Raw genomic sequence first — 16,372 nt, 5'->3', positions numbered from 1 at the left:
CCAGACTATTGTGGGAGAAGGATGTCATGACATGTTCATGACTTCTGGCCTAGTTACATCCTGGGCCTTGTTGACTGGTTCAGAATATTGTTGATAGTTAGAAGGAGCGTGTTTATGATAAACTGCGAAAGCTAGGCGCCTCCAGAGAGGGCCACGTACACTTGTTATGATAAAACGGTATAAAAGGGTGTCACTAGATGAGCTCGTCGGACATTTTGTACATTCTGTATGCACATTTGCTGTGACGGTTTGTTCAATAAACTCCCCAATGGACGGCTGACCAACGCGGGATTCGACTCTAATTTCTCCACAACACTATGTGCGGAGCCAAAATCTTTGGGCGGAAGTACGTAGGATGGCGTCACCAGGCTAGCTATAACTACCCCTGCTTTGCCTTTAAGGCCACGGATTTCAGGGGTACATACAAATAGAGCACATATGGGGTTTGGGATGATAACTTTTTGAAACATTTTGCTGTAGGAATTAAATATGTTGGTCCAGAACGTGTTTAACTTAGGGCACGACCAAAACATGTGAACATAATCTGCTGGTTGGCCTTTACAACGGGGGCAAGAGGGGTCCACATTTGGGAAGATTTTTGCCAGTCTTGCTTTGGTAAAATGTGCTCTCAATACAATTTTGAGTTGTATTAGGCTATACCAAGCGCATGGGGAGGATGTGTGTATTAACCTCAGTACTGCTTCCCATTGATCATCTGTCATTGATGCTCCAAGATCATTCTCCCAAAATCTGACTTTTTTTTATTGGTTTATGAACACATTATTATCTAAAACAGTGGTGTTCATAATCTGGGATTTATCTGGTGTTGGGGTATTTGAAGCTTTAGGCTGTCAAAGTTGAGGCAAAATTTAATGTCAGAATTATGAAACATTCTAAACTTTAAAAACTTAATTGGAAAAAGAACAGAGCACCTCTTGTATAAATGCTCTAATAATGCAGATCCTTGGCTGGGATTAACACTTATATAGTATAAAGTATAGACCACCTTACGGCCGACCGGAGCTGTGGCCGTAAGGTGGTCGGTGCCTGTCGTGGCGGCAACCCCTGAACCCGCTGGTGGACACCAGTGGTGAGGGAAGCCATCAAGCTGAAGAAGGAGTCCTATCGGGCCTTTTTGGCCAGTGGGAATCTGGAAGCAGCTGATGGGTACCGACAGGCCAAGCGGAACACGGCCTCGGCGGTTGCTGAGGCAAAAACTCGGGCTTGGGAGGAGTTCGGGGAGGCCATGGAGAACGACTTCCGGACGGCCTCGAAGAGATTCTGGTCCACCATTCGGCGGCTCAGGGGGGGGAAGCGGTGCACCGTCAACACCGTGTATAGTGAGGGTGGGGCTCTGCTGACCTCAACTAGGGACGTCATGAGTCGGTGGGGGGAATACTTCGAGGGCCTCCTTAATCCTACCGACACGCCTTCCGATGAGGAAGCAGAGTTGGGGAGCTCGGATGTGGGGCCTCCCATCTCTGGGGCTGAGGTTGCCGAGGTGGTCAAAAAACTCCTCGGTGGCAAGGCCCCGGGGGTGGATGAGGTCCGTCCTGAGTTCCTCAAGGCTTTGGATGTTGTGGGGCTGTCTTGGTTGACACGCCTCTGCAGCATCGCGTGGACATCAGGGGCAGTGCCTTTGGACTGGCAGATCGGGGTGGTGGTCCCCCTCTTTAAAAAGGGGGACCGGAGGGTGTGTTCCAACTATAGGGGGATCACACTCCTCAGCCTCCCTGGTAAGGTCTTTTCGGGGGTACTGGAGAGGAGGATCTGACGGATAGTCGAATCTCGGATTCATGAGGTGCAGTGTGGTTTTCGTCCTGGCCGTGGAACAGTGGACCAGCTCTATACCCTCCACAGGATCCTGGAGGGAGCATGGGAGTTCGCCCAACCGGTCTACATGTGTTTTGTGGACTTGGAGAAGGCGTTCGACCGTGTCCCTCGGGGACTCTTGTGGGGGGTGCTCCGGGAGTATGGAGTGCCGGACTCCTTGATACAGGCTGTTCGGTCCCTGTATGACCGGTGTCAGAGTTTGGTCCGCATTACCGGCAGTAAGTCGGACATGTTTCCTGTGAGGGTTGGACTCCGTCAGGGCTGCCCTTTGTCACCGATTCTGTTCATAATTTTTATGGACAGAATTTCTAGGCGCAGCCAGGGCGTTGAGGGGGTCCGGTTTGGCGACCTCAGAATCGGGTCTCTGCTTTTTGCGGACGATGCTGTTCTGTTGGCGTCGTTGGGCCGTGACCTTCAGCTCTCACTGGAGCGGTTCGCAGCCGAGTGTGAAGCGGCTGGGATGAGAATCAGCACCTCCAAATCTGAGACCATGGTCCTTAGCCGGAAAAGGGTAGAATGCTCTCTCCGGGTCGGGAATGAGGTCCTTCCCCAAGTGGAGGAGTTCAAGTTTCTCGGGGTCTTGTTCACGAGTGAGGGACGAATGGAGCAGGAGATTGACAGACGGATCGGTGCGGCGTCTGCAGTGATGCGGGCTCTGCACCGGCCCGTCGTGGTGAAGAAGGAGCTGAGCCAGAAGGCGAAGCTCTCGATTTACCGGTCAATCTATGTTCCCACCCTCACCTGTGGTCACGAGCTGTGGGTAGTGACCGAAAGAACGAGATCGCGAATAGAAGCGGCCGAAATGAGTTTCCTCCGCAGGGTGTCTGGGCTCTCCCTTAGAGATAGGGTGAGAAGCTCGGTCATCCGGGAGGGGCTCGGAGTAGAACCGCTGCTCCTCCGCATCGAGAGGAGTCAGATGAGGTGGCTCGGGCATCTAGTGAGAATGCCTCCTGGACGCCTCCCCGGTGAGGTGTTCCGGGCCCGTCCCACTGGGAGGAGGCCCCGGGGAAGACCCAGGACACGTTGGAGAGACTATGTCTCTCGGCTGGCCTGGGAACGTTTCGGGGTCCCCCCAGAAGAGCTGGAGGAAGTGGCCGGGGACAGGGACGTCTGGGTTTCTCTGCTCAAGCTGCTGCCCCCGCGACCCGATCCCCGGACCAGCGGAAGATGATTGATGGATGGATGGATAGTATAAACTTATAGAGTATAAACTTACCATATAAACAACAGAAAAATCAGGGCTTTGGGTTTGTGGCTCTTTAATTAAGTATGTCTTCAAATTGCTTGAAATATGAAAACATTTATTCAAACAAATTCTGTGACTCATCATATTTTTTTAACCCAGTTCAACTGGGCCACCTAAATGGAATCCAGTTGTTTTTGTGTTTTGAGTAACTTTTCTTGCAAAATGTTAAAATCTCTGCTGTGAAAAACGTCTGTAATCAGCTACTGAAGCACAGAAAACCAAATACAGGCGACTGGAATGAATAACTGGAACTGATCATGGTCTTCTCTGAGGAAGACATTGAAATAAAAAGTAAAACCAGAAAAAAAAATTACTTTCGGTTTATGAACAAAAGGATATTTAAAGACTTGACTTGAATCAGGTGTTTTTCAAAGGAGAGCCATTAAAACTGTAGACACGTTTATTTATCAGGAACAATATTTATTTCAAACATATATATATATTTTATCTATACGTACATATAGAGCAGTTTTCTAGCTGAATATCAAACCTCAAAACCGATATGGTTGAATGCTCCAAATTAAAATATTGCTTTTGATAACACTTTGAAAAGGGACACATGATGCAGCAATTTCAAATTGTATTTTTAAAAAGTTCCCCTACAGCCTGTACATACATGTCGTAATTAAACTAATACTCGTCTTGTGTCAAGATATGTTGAGTAAAATATACCTCAGAGGACACCTAAAATAAAAATGATAAAAAAAAACTTAGAGTACCAATTTTCTGGCTTTCAAATTCGTCTTGGCCCATTTCTTATGTGATCAAGTGCTGATTTCTCTATTGTACAGGTAACTGTGAACACAGTCTGCACCTGATTGATTCTCTGAGCATTCTCTTGTGTTTTTGTGTGAAAATGGTCTGCGTTACGCTGTTGACAATAGCGCTAATGGATGATTTGAGCCTTCACATCTCATACAGAACGTCACTTAGGCCAAGGCCACCGATTGGGACATTGCTGATGCTAACATGACTGCGACAGTAAAAACTGCTCAAATCAATTAGAAAAATAAGTCTCATTACCGGAATGCAGTTGCTTACTTTAAGAATATCAACAATCATTGAATTTTAAAAAGAATCATTTTAGGGTTTTATTATAAATTGGCTCAAGTGTCAAACACTGACTTCTAATTTAAAATGCCGTTGTGCAAATGCTCAGAACAACCAATAAACATGAGACATCAGCAGAAAATGTTCCTTCAAGATCCTAAATAATCTTTAAAAGTCCTGTGTTGTGTACTCAGAGGAAAGGGCTGTGCTTGTAGTTACTGTGGTGTTCAGCTCTAGGAGTCGTACTCAGACTGCTCCTCTATGAACACAGCAGGTCGATTGCTTACCCTGCTGCCAAAGTCCACACAGGAAACCCCCATGGCAATCAGACAGCGCCATACCTGCAGACAGTGAGAGAAGAGCCAGAGGTCGAGACATGACACGCTTTGTATTAACTTTTACACGTTTCTGTCTTCTGGGGTGTTTTTTTTTGTCGATGACATACAGCTCTTTTAAATTTCAGTCTGAGAGAATTATATACACCTTTGTTCCTTAATGTCAGTTGTTTATCTTGATATTGTCTGGTTATTGTAACTAACATGTGAAGCTAAATAGATGGATAGCACTGCAAGCATGTGCGGACTGAACCAACAACCCGCACAGACATATGTATTCTTCGGTTCTTTATGAAAATCACATTCCAACTACATTTTCCAAATTGTCATATTACGAAAACTCACCAGGAAGAGCACAAAGAACAGATAGCCCAAGGAGAGTAAAGCAGAGAGAACATAGAGCTTCACGCTGTTCAGCGCCTTCACATACACGATCACAAAGTACGCGTTGATTGCGCAAACACACAGGACCATGATGCCTCCAGAAATCTTCCACACCCTAAAGAAAACAGACATTTTATTAGACCATCGCAGAATGTGTTTGTTTCCAAAAATGAACGGTCTGAAAACACTTTGTTTGCTGGCAGATTTACCAGAAACTCATATTACTGAGAAAATTCCTAGTTTGGGCAACAATGTTTTGGACTGTTTAAAAAAGCAAACAGATACACAGATGCCCGGCAGACGAGATGCATTCAGTCATTAACTCATTAAGTCTGGTTGTTGCACCTCTCACTTCCTCTGTTGTATTGCTGAACTCAAGTCAAATAACATTCTGTAAACACTTTAGCATGTGGTCTCATGTGGTTTTAAATTAGAATTTGAAAAAGATGAACTGTTCCTCAATCGTATCTCCTCTCTAGATGTTGAGATCTCCTGCAGTGGAACGTGAGCTGTGGATGGACAAGGCAAGAGCTGAGGGGGATGTGTCTGGATGTTTGTTTGATTATGAGCAAGTAAAGAACCTTTAAGTATTTGGTCAAATATACTTCAGACACACAAACAACTTGTCGGTGCTGAAAGCTCAATTTTATTTGAGAGGCATGATGATTTAATAGAGAGAAGATATCAACTTCACAACATTTATTTTACTCACAGTCCGTTAGCAAAGTCGTTCATTATGGACGTCAGGCTGGTGAAGGTCAGTATTGGAATCAAAGCAAATGGAAGCTGTCGGATAAGAAGAGAAATGACAGTGAATATTTTACAGTTATTCGTGTTATCTCAAAGGTGAGTGTTTTCTTAACAACTCGTTCCGACCAAAATGCTTTGAAGAACATTGAGGAAGTCATTCATCCCAGTCAGATGCTGAGCATCTTTGAAAATGGCCACCAGAAGCGTAGGCACGATGGCGATGGAGCGGGTCAGTAGCACCCGAGCAAAACGAGAACAGCTCAGGTTCAAGAAACCCTTAGAAAAGATTAAAACAACAGCATGAGCGTACATATTTATAAGCTTTTTTCTCTTTCACAGTCATGGGAAAGTGCAGCAAACATACATGTATAATCTTACCTCCATGACAAACTGTCCAGAGTAAGTGCCCGTCATGGTGGAGCTCTGTCCAGCTGCCAGAATCCCTATCGCCCAGATGTAAAGGGCCGCAGGACCAAAGAAGCAGCCCAGGACCACCCCCTGACAGACAGACATAAAATCCTCTGGTCATGCATCTATTTTCTTTCTTTATCAATGATTCTTGCATAGAGGTTACAGTAAGCTGCTTGGCTCTGCTCTCAGCTTCATAGCATCTGACATCTTATACCTTTAACACTTCAGCTGACACGTCACAGAGTGACAGATATGTGACATGTTCTGTTGATAAAATAAGACTAATAACTAACAGCTAATATGATAGTGTTTTAACATTAAACTTCCTACAACTCTGTAGTAAAGCTGAAGCGATGACTTCAGGCTGTTTACAGGGCATGAACACAAGGTTGGTGAAAAGACTAAGTGCTGTTAGGCCATCACAGTTATGAAATGCTACCTGACAATTAATTGTTAAACAAATAATTGCAATTAACAATGAAACTGTCTACTTTCTTTCTCAAGTTACGCCACTACTTTAAGTATGAACCGACTAATAATCTAATGACTTAGTTATTTAAGCAGCACTTATGAAGAATTAAAGTAATTCAATAGAAAACTAAGACAGGAACGTAAATTAAAAGATATTTCTGTTTTCCTTTTAGGTTTTTTTTTTTTCTTTTTTAAAACAGAAACATGCCCATGTCCCAGCAGATGACAGGACTGGAATAACATGATGTCAATAAAAGGGCATAAACTATAAATTCGAAGGTTCTATAAAAAGTCCATCCATCCATCCATCCATCCATCCATCCATCCATCCATCCATCCATCCATCCATCCATCCATCCATCCATATAAATAGAATTATTTATATTACTCAAATAATTGTGCTTATTTGAGTAATATCTCAAAAAAGCACAATTATTGGATTATTTGTCAGCTGTGACAGGCTTTGGGCAAAGCATCTTAGAATAATGTGTGTTCCTCCAAAGTTGGAGTTTTTCTTGCTCTACGCTGACACATGGATGATAAGAAGAGATTTAATCTGCCTTTAATCATATGAACATTTCTTAGAATAAAACTTTAAGTGGACAAGATCTTCATAAGTAATGATAAATTACGAGGTGCCCTTGGGCAAGGCACCGTACCGCCATGCTCCCGGGCGCTGCGAATGGCTGCCCACCGCTCCAGGTTGGCATCTGTCTCTATGAGTGTGTGACCCTGTGCATGAGTGTCAACAGGTGCCAACCTGGATGGGTTAAAAGTGGAGGACAAATTTCGTGTGTATGCATGACCAATAAATCTGATCTTAATCTTAAAGGTGATAGAGAATGGTTGAATGGGGCATTAATCCTTGTTCTGTGATGTGATATGTAGCCCAAAAATGAAAAATTGGTTGGGTCTGTAATGGCTCAGAACCTCCCTAAAAGGCTCTCTGAAACAGCTATGTTACTATGCTGGGTTTAGAATGCATTGTTTGCCCTTATTGGCGTCGTTTCAGAGCTTATCTGGCAACCTCATTATGAAACGCAGGTAGGTGTTGGCGCTATTCGGTTGCCGTTGCTTGATTGGCTGCCCTTGCTCTCACTGAAAAGAAATCTCATTCCCATTAGATGAACAAGCCAGAGCTAACGTGCAATTCTTACAAAAGGAATATGGCACAACACACATTTAAAACTAAATAAAATGTGACACTTACAGGCTGTACTGATTGTTGGGGTTGATTTTATTGCAAAGTCGGAACTGACCCTCTACTGAGCATTAAATTCCGACTGAAGCCTGCTCGGAATCGTGCAAGGTTTGTGAAACTGTACTCTGTGAAATGCGCAGCGCAAAGGAAAAGTCGGCGGTACTGGGGATGCTGTTAAAAATATATAAAAGCCATTGATCGCGAACATTGCTTTCCGGGGGAAGAATATGTAACAATCGTAGTCCGCTTTCACAGCCTTGGAAGGCTCACCTGTTCCTGTTCCTCGCCGAAGGGATTTCGAGCTAAAAGCTACTCCTATAGCCTACCTTTTCTCCTCCCTTTGTTATTTTACACACCTCAGATAAATAGCTGGAGTAGGACTTGATACACACAGTTTACCGGTTGGAGGTGTGTGCGCTTCTTGATCATATGGTGTCTTTAATTTATCATCAACTTTACAGTGAGGTCCATTGTTGCAGTAACGCTAACCAGACGTACCCCTTTGTAAATGTCCACCTCCAGGGTGTCATTGTTGAGAGGGAAGAGGTCTGTGTGAGGGCTGCCAGTCGCGTTGCACTCAGCGTTCTGCAACAACACAGTTGAAGTTGAGAATATTTGACTGTATTGGCTCACACAGCTGCAACAGTCCTCAGTGGAGCAATGGATTCTTCATTTGGTCTACTCACCACCTCCATGTTGGTTTTATTGTAAAAAGCCTGAGCAAAGACTGCGACAACAAAGACATTGATGAGGAAGGAGATGAAGAGGGCGATAGCTGACTCGATAAAGAAGTACTTGTTGGCTTCTTTTACTTCCTTCTTATTTTTACGATCAACTTCCCGGGACTGAAGGGAATAAACAGAAAAACAGATGTCTCATTAAAACATTTTCTACTTAGCATTAAAGTTGATTTTAAGACACCATCAAATCTATCTGGCATCAGGTTACGCTCTCCCTTTAGGGTTGAATCTTGTTACATAAACGTTTCTAACCTTGACCAGTGCTGAGTGCAGGTAGATGTTGTGGGGCATGATGACAGCTCCTACAATTCCCACCGCCTGCTCCAGCTCAACAGGCCCACAGTCGGCACAGGAGGGTAGAAACATTCCCTTTAAAAGCTCGCCTTGGTCTGGTTTTACCAGCACATACTAAAGGGCAACAATGAGGAGTCAGAAAGTGTTAGGCGGCTTCGAAACACAAACACTTCAATTACATTTGAAAGGTGAAGGAACTTTACCTCGTAGCCAAAACTGAGAGCCATTACAGTGATCAGAAAGCCAAAGAAAGCTTCGAGTTTCCTCAGGCCTACAGAAATATAATCAAATGTAAAACACTGGGATGCACAAATGTCGGTCAGAGGTTTAAATCTGTTGAGCTGAATCACATACCATATTTGTCTAAAAAGAGGAACACAAATGTGTCTGTGATGGTGATGAGAACTCCTGCCCACAGTGGGATCCTGGATAAAAAAGAGATAATAAGAGAAACACAGCCCATTTAACCCTTTCAATAGACCGATAAAAATGTTTGAAGTCACTTTTACAGACGAGCATTAAACACGTTACCGGCCCACGGAGAGAAGGTTGAGAGCTATAGCGCAGCCAATGACCTCCTGCATGTCTGAGCCAATAATAGCCAGTTCGACCATCAACCAAAGGATGTTCCGAGGAACCTGGAGGGATAAAAACAAAGGTCATGAAGACCTATTTATGTTCTCAGAATTTATTACTTTTGAGAAGTTGATATAAAAAGCATGTTTGCAATAAAGGGTCAGCAACTACTGCTTCAGACAAATGATTAATGACCGAAAACAAAGATGAGTAGTGACAGTGGTGGATGCTTACGGTGGGATACTGGCGGTTGCAGACTTCAGCCAGGTGCATCCCCGTGACGACCCCAAGGCGTGCGGCTAATCTCTGCAACAGCAGCCCAATGATGGTGGCTCCAAGGAGCACCCACAGGAGCTGTGAAACATCAGTAGAGAGACACAACGACATCAGCAAAGCCCCTGCATCATATGAGAGCATCAAAATGAAATGAATTAAAGATACAAATAACCTGAATTCGTTTAACCTACAATATGCTTTCCTGAAGGGAAATACTTTAATATCTCAATTCATCACATCATATGTCAGTGTCAACAACTGAACAAGATGCAGCAAATAAAGACAAAATGTGATCACATCGCAGGTTATTTTGCCTTAGAAAGGACACATTAAGGTTTTGTGATTAAGCAGGGAATACATATACTATGTGTCTTGGTGAAGACAACAGCAAAAGTATGTAGATTCACTTCCTCAGATATGAGGTAACTAAAAAGCAAAACTGGAGAAATAGAGACTGGCAAGTTTGTTTTGCGGTCTTCATGAAAATGTTTTCATTCATCACCTTAAAGCCAGCTATAGCTCCAGACTGCAGGTCTGACTCAATGTTCCCTGGATCCAAATAAGCGATGCTCATCAGAAACCCTGGTCCGGTGAAGGCCCAGAGTTTACGGAAACTGAATATCTGAGCAGAAGAGAAAGACAACATATCTTTATTTCTACTGTTTGTTTTCATGTGAATAGCTACAAAATCATCTGCAAGCACATCTGAGCCAAAATTCATTCAAACTTTTCCTGAATATAGTACATGAAACACTGGTTGTTCGGTGGTACCTGGTTGGCACTCTCTGGAATGGGTACCCTCTCCTCAAAGTACGTGGAGGAGGGTTCTTCCTGGGCCCCTGGCGAGGCAGGAGGAGAGATGGAGCTGTAGCGGTTGGTCTGGGCTCCATTTTCCTGCTGGGAATCATCTAAGAAAATCACACAGGGAAAAGCAGGGGCACTCTTGTTAGAGATGAAAGAGACAAAGAAAGAAGAAGTTATTTATTGGTAGAGTCAAAAAACCGTTTAAAAAAAAAAACTGAAGCTCTCTCTCAAAGTTTAATTTTTCACCTGATCCCGGCTGATGCAACATTTTCCACAACTTAATTCTGAGATTCAATGAAATGGCAGTTCACTATTATAGCGTCCAAAGCAGCTTAATTTCAATGATATTTTTTGTTATGGCACCTGCCACAGTCAGACCCTTTGATTTAAGGTGAAATGCTAAATATGTTGTTTTCTAAAAGGAAAAAAGAATAATTGGAAGTGACTAATAAAGGAAAATGTCTCCTGATGCTTTTCAACAATCCTACACCCAAAGTCTTCATTTCAAGTCTGATGAAAAATGAAAACCAGAAGATTAAGGCTATTTACATTGAAGTTTTGCTTGATAATAATAGCAATTTAAAGTCTATTTCAAAATTGCCACACAACTGATCTGGGATAAGACCTGAAATTACATTTCTAGACTCAGTCAACAGTAACCTTTAATTGGCCAAACACATTAAATAAATCCAATGACTCAGAAAGTGTTATGAGGACACAATAAAGGATTACATAACAAAAAAATACAAACTGTAATTACTGTTGAACATTTCTAACAAATCTATAATTACTCGTTCAAAGTGTATACATGGAGTCTGCTACTCACTGAGTCTTGACCTTTCCCTTATTCGTTCTTCCATCTCCAACTCTCTGTTGATCCTCAAGTCCGCTGTTGCCTAAGAACTGCTTTTATACGACTCTACCTATTTTTTTTTCACTTTTTTTTGGGACACTAAGTGTCATCACTTTCTGAATTTGTATCCCTAAAGATTACCCGCAAAGACAGAGAAGTAACACCAGCACACGCAGCAAACATGTGATGGATAAAACACAGCCCCTCCTTATCTGAACATTGAACCATGATGATTTGGTTACTTACACTAACTTTTAGAACTTATATTGCAGAACATAGATCATTATTATCTGTTATGATTGTTGGGCATGAGGGGCCCTTATTTGAAAGGAAATGGATCATAGAGAGGGGGATAACATGCAGAAAAAGGCCACAAGCCAAGGCCAACATGGGGTGCCCTCAACTTGTTGAGCTATGAAGCTGGAGTTGAGCTCGAGTTTCTCAGGCAGAAAAAAATGGAAAGTGTGGATATCATGTGATGTTTCCGTCATCTGCAAGAGTTACCTTCCAGGAGGTCTCCGTTTGGCTCGGCCTTCATCAGAGCAAGCTGAGGGATTCCCGGGAATTTGAAAGGATGACTATCAGCCTCCCCTGCAATAAGACAACAGCTGTTAAATGACTTTAGTGAGAATGAAACATGAATGTTGTGGTTTTTCATTGTCACGTTTGCCAAGGAAGGCTGTGGTGTCAAACAATTATGAAGTGAAAAAGACTTATTCAAGATTTTTAAAAAGATTTATCAGCAATATGAAGGAAGCCTTTGGTCCCTCACAAACCCCAGAGTTTCATTTCCATGAGTTACATCCTTCCCTGGCACATGCTAACACATGTATTAACCTATGATTGCTGAGATGAAACCCAAAACTTCAGTCAAACAAAACAACTGCGTTTGATAACACTGTGTCCTCTGACACACAGTGCACATGACTGTGGGATCATGGCAAAAGATTAGCTAAAGCCGCAGACAGAGAAGTTAAGGTTTCCAGCAGTGCCACTTCCTCGAGATGAACATGGGCAGGGAGGTAAATGCATTGTCCAAGAGACATATTCCTTATCTCTTTCCTCAGAAACAGAACAATTTGTGCAGAACAATTAATCAAACGACATGGCAATTTGATTGATGGAATTATAGTTACTGAAAAAATGTGGCCAGGAAAATGTTGGACCACTTCTCAAGTGACATCAAAAAGTGTGGGGGCTTCCTGCTTCTGTGTTCATTGGCTCTCATTTCCCACTTTCATTTTCCGCTGACTCTTCCAAGATCCCCTACGTCATAGGGTTATTGAACGACAAAGCACTAGACTGGGCAGTAGCATTATTCCAATATCATTCCATTCACTCTTTTCCTTTCACTTGCTTTCTGGAAGAGTTTAGAAGAACGTTTGACCACTCTCTTCATGAGGTTAATGTAGCCAAGAGACTCTTGAGGCTTAAAGCAGGAAATGCATTATCAAATTCCATATCTTATCTCTTAAAGAGACAGGGTGGCCTTCCAATGCTCTCCAGGGGGTCTTTTTGAATGCTGGAAGGACCAGTTAGCGGCTAGGGAAGAGCCATCCTCTTTCGAGGATCTTGTTACCTAGGCGATACGTATGTCTAACCCGCCAGCTGAGCGTAGAAGAGAAAAAATCTCTCGCCCCCATCAGCCACCACCTCGACGGCCTTTCCGTGACATTTCCACTTCTCAATCCCCCCACTGTAACTGCCTTGCCTGTGTCACCCCTTTCAGGGAAATTCCCCGAGCCTGTGCAGGTGGGACGGGCGAGACTAACTCCTGAGGAGCGACTTCGCTGCATAAAAGCAAATGAGTCCATCTATTGTAGGTCAGAGGGTCATTTCATTGCCACTTGTCCAGTGCAGCCAAAGGATGGAGCGCACCAGTAGAGGCAGGATTACCGGTTGGCGGAACACTGAGAAACACTCCTCCTAGCTTTTGGGTTGTGTTGCCATTCAAATAGGCAACAAAACCCAATAACGTCTAGCTCTAGTGGGCTCTGGATCAGAACAGAACCTTCTGGACCCAGTGTGGTCTCTCAGCTTTGTCTTCCCTGCCTAAACCCATCATGGACTCAGTCCTGGATGGTATCCTGACCACCATTACTCACAAAACCAAACCCATCTTTGGAAACCACTGTGAAATAATTGAGCCACACATCCTTTGGTCTAACGGTCAGATTGTAAGCTGGAGTGTTTTCTGTCTCTCAAACTGCATCAAATCGACCTCCAGTCTTCCAGTCAACCCCCATCGGATACCTCAATTCCTCCAATAATATATTTGTCTTCGGTTCCCAATGAATATCATGACCTTGGCACAGTTTTTAGTAAAGACATGGCCTTGTCACTTCCTCCTCACCACAACTAAGACTGTGCCATAGATCTGGAGCACCCCTGCCGTCTAGCAGATTACATAACTTGTCCTGTCCTGAGAGGGAAACTATGGAGCAAAACATATGTGAGTCACTAGTGGCGGGAATTATTAGGTCGTCCTCTTCACCTGTGGGAGCAGGTTTCTTCTTCATGCAAAAGAAAGATAAGAGCCTGAGAGATGATTTAAATCTGCTTGTGTTTGTCTATTTCGGCAATATCCTGGTCTTTTCCAAGTCTCCCCCAGAACACAGGCAACATGTCCGAATGGTATTTCAAAAGTACTTTGAAGACTCCTGGAGAACCGCCAACTGCGTGGCCAACTCCTACAAACCGTATGCAACTCCAAAGATTTATTTTTTTACTTTTATCACTGATTAATCCATAGCAATAGCATAATTGCATCCCCACTGACCAAATTAACCTCTGTTAAAATAAAAACCAAACACACAGCTAATCACTTAATCAACCGTAATCATTGATTAGGGTTGGTAAGTGAGGATGAGTACTTTGAAAGAAATACAAGACTTAACTGGTAGCCAGTGGAGCTGCATGAGGATGGGAGTGATGCGCTGCCAGGGCTTAGAGCGTGTTAGAACCACTGTAGTCCATTAAGGGCCTTAATGGGCAGTCCAGAGAGGATGGCATTGCAATAGTCCAGGCAGGATGAGAAGAAGGAGTGGATGAGAGTCCCAGTTATTGAGTCAGAGAGTGAGGGCCGAATTCTTGAGATATTTTTCAGGTGGTAGAAGGTGGTTTTGGAAATGTTTTTGACATGAGACTGGAATGAAAGGGTGTGGTCCAGGGCGGGAGGGTTAGGATTATTAGAGTTAGAGACAGATCGGGTAACGAGAAGAGCTACAGGGTCCAGACTGTTGGGGAGGGCTGTGCTTCACAGGACATGCACACATGTTTGATGTTCCAGTAGGTGATGGTTTATTTACTGTGCTGCTAGGTTGGAGCACGGGAGCAAGAATATGACAGCATAGTGTTCAGTTATGGCTAAGTCAGTGCACTCAAGATAGCAAAGAGCTATCCTGACAGGGCACTTCAGTTCCAGGGTGTACCAGTGGGCATGGGTGGGGCCATGTACATGTTGTTATGTACGTTGCTGTTGGACTGTTTCAGTCCTAACACTGATGTATGATGGACAGCCCTGTGATGAATAGATTTCATTACCTCCAGGCAACTCAACTTTTCAACAAGTCCATCTTTGTTGAAAAATAATTTATGTCAGCATTCTTCCACAGGGTTTTCTACAGAATCAATTTTCAAAGTTAAATCCAGTCAATTCCATGTTAAATACTACAATTCTAATTAAAATTCTGAAAAATCCAAATAAAGTCAATGATTTAGTAAGATTTTATATCTGTTTTTGTTGCAGTTCTGTCCATACGCTTTACCTGTTCCCCTATCTCGGATTAGCTCATGTACATACTTTGTGGTCTTACCTGTCTCCACATTGTTTCGGTCTGTTAACTGTTTTCTAGCACACAGCAGCAGGACGAGAAAACATATGCACATACTGACCTCTAGTGGAAGAAATTGTGTTCATATGTGACACAAATATGAGTTGTTGGACTGTTGTAGTAGTTTCAGCATCTGTTTTATTGGTTTATGAACACTTTATTTTCCAGGTTTTTGAAGGTGCAATATAAATACAATTTCTTGTTCTCTGTGTTGGGATTTTTGTTTACTTCTGTGCAAGACTGTCTGTACTTATTGTCCTGAGAACATTCAAACAAAAAAGCTTTGTGATTATATCTCAGTGTTTACTGATGGACAGATTGAAAGGGACAGGAAAATCGGTTAAATGTCCTCCATGTTTTCAGCGTGATAACGTATTTTCTTATAAATCTAAAACAGTGGTGCCCATACTGTGGGATTTATCTGGTGTTGGGCTGTTTGAAAAATTCAATGTCAGAAATCTGAAACATTTTCTAAACTTTAAAAACTTAGTTGGAAAAAGAACAGAGCACCTCTTGTATTCATGCCCATATAATGCAGTTTCTTGGCTTCCACAAGATTTACATTCTTTTTGTAAAAATTTAAGTCTGTGGTAGAATTTTTTTAAGACACAAGTATAAACGCACTACAAAAACAACAGAAAAATCAGCGCTTTGGGTTTGTGGCTCTTTAATTAAGTATGTCTTTAAATTGCTTGAAATATGAAAACATTTATTCAAACAAATTCTGTGACTCATCATATTTTTTTAACCCAGTTCAACTGGGCCACCTAAATGGAATCCAGTTGTTTTTGTGTTTTGAGTAACACGCGTCCTTTTCTTGCAAAATGTTAAAATCTCTGCCGTGAAAAACGTGTCTGTAATCAGCTACAGATGCACAGAAAACCAAATACAGGCGACTGGAATGAATAACTGGAACTGATCATGATCTTCTCTGAGGAAGACATTGAAATAAAAAGTAAAACCAGAAAAAATTACTTTCAGTTTATGAACAAAAGGATATTTAAAGACTTGACTTGAATCAGGTGTTTTTCAAAGGAGAGCCAATATAACTGTAGACACGTTTATTTATCAGGAACAATATTTATTGCATACATATATATATTTTTTAACTATACGTACATATAGAGCAGTTTTCCATCTGAATATCAAACCACAAAACCGATATGGTTGAATGCTTCAAAATAAATTATTGCTTTTGATAACACTTTGAAAGGGACACATGATGCAGCAATTGAAAAAAATTTAAAAAAGTTCCCCTACAGCCTGATATCATATGGAGATGTACATACATGCCGTAATTAATACTAATACTCGT

The 16,372-nt window shown here is 42.6% G+C and overlaps 1 protein-coding gene across 3 annotated transcripts; it reads right to left on the bottom strand.

Moving 5' to 3' along the window:
- Positions 1-3,480: 3,480 nt before the first annotated feature.
- slc11a2 (solute carrier family 11 member 2) lies at positions 3,481-11,773 on the bottom strand. 3 transcript variants are annotated; one of them, XM_075460756.1, is made up of 15 exons: positions 11,729-11,773; positions 10,339-10,475; positions 10,070-10,189; positions 9,526-9,645; positions 9,247-9,353; positions 9,070-9,140; positions 8,919-8,986; positions 8,674-8,829; positions 8,368-8,526; positions 8,180-8,266; positions 5,977-6,096; positions 5,725-5,874; positions 5,561-5,634; positions 4,810-4,963; positions 3,481-4,470 (listed from the first exon to the last, which is right to left on the bottom strand). In XM_075460756.1, exons 1-15 carry the CDS (start codon positions 11,760-11,762, stop codon positions 4,363-4,365), a joined length of 1,665 nt encoding a protein of 554 aa, XP_075316871.1. In that variant the 5' UTR covers positions 11,763-11,773; the 3' UTR covers positions 3,481-4,362. The 3 variants fall into 3 exon arrangements, with proteins under 3 accessions (XP_075316871.1, XP_075316872.1, XP_075316873.1); XM_075460757.1 differs by lacking the exon at positions 11,729-11,773 and adding an exon at positions 11,198-11,281; XM_075460758.1 differs by lacking the exons at positions 3,481-4,470; positions 4,810-4,963; positions 11,729-11,773 and adding an exon at positions 11,198-11,281 and having other exon boundaries at positions 5,557-5,634.
- Positions 11,774-16,372: the final 4,599 nt, after the last annotated feature.

This window comes from Odontesthes bonariensis, chromosome 3 (genome assembly GCF_027942865.1).
Source record: "Odontesthes bonariensis isolate fOdoBon6 chromosome 3, fOdoBon6.hap1, whole genome shotgun sequence".
Lineage (NCBI taxonomy): Eukaryota > Metazoa > Chordata > Actinopteri > Atheriniformes > Atherinopsidae > Odontesthes > Odontesthes bonariensis.
This window is presented reverse-complemented; position numbering and strand designations above follow the sequence as displayed.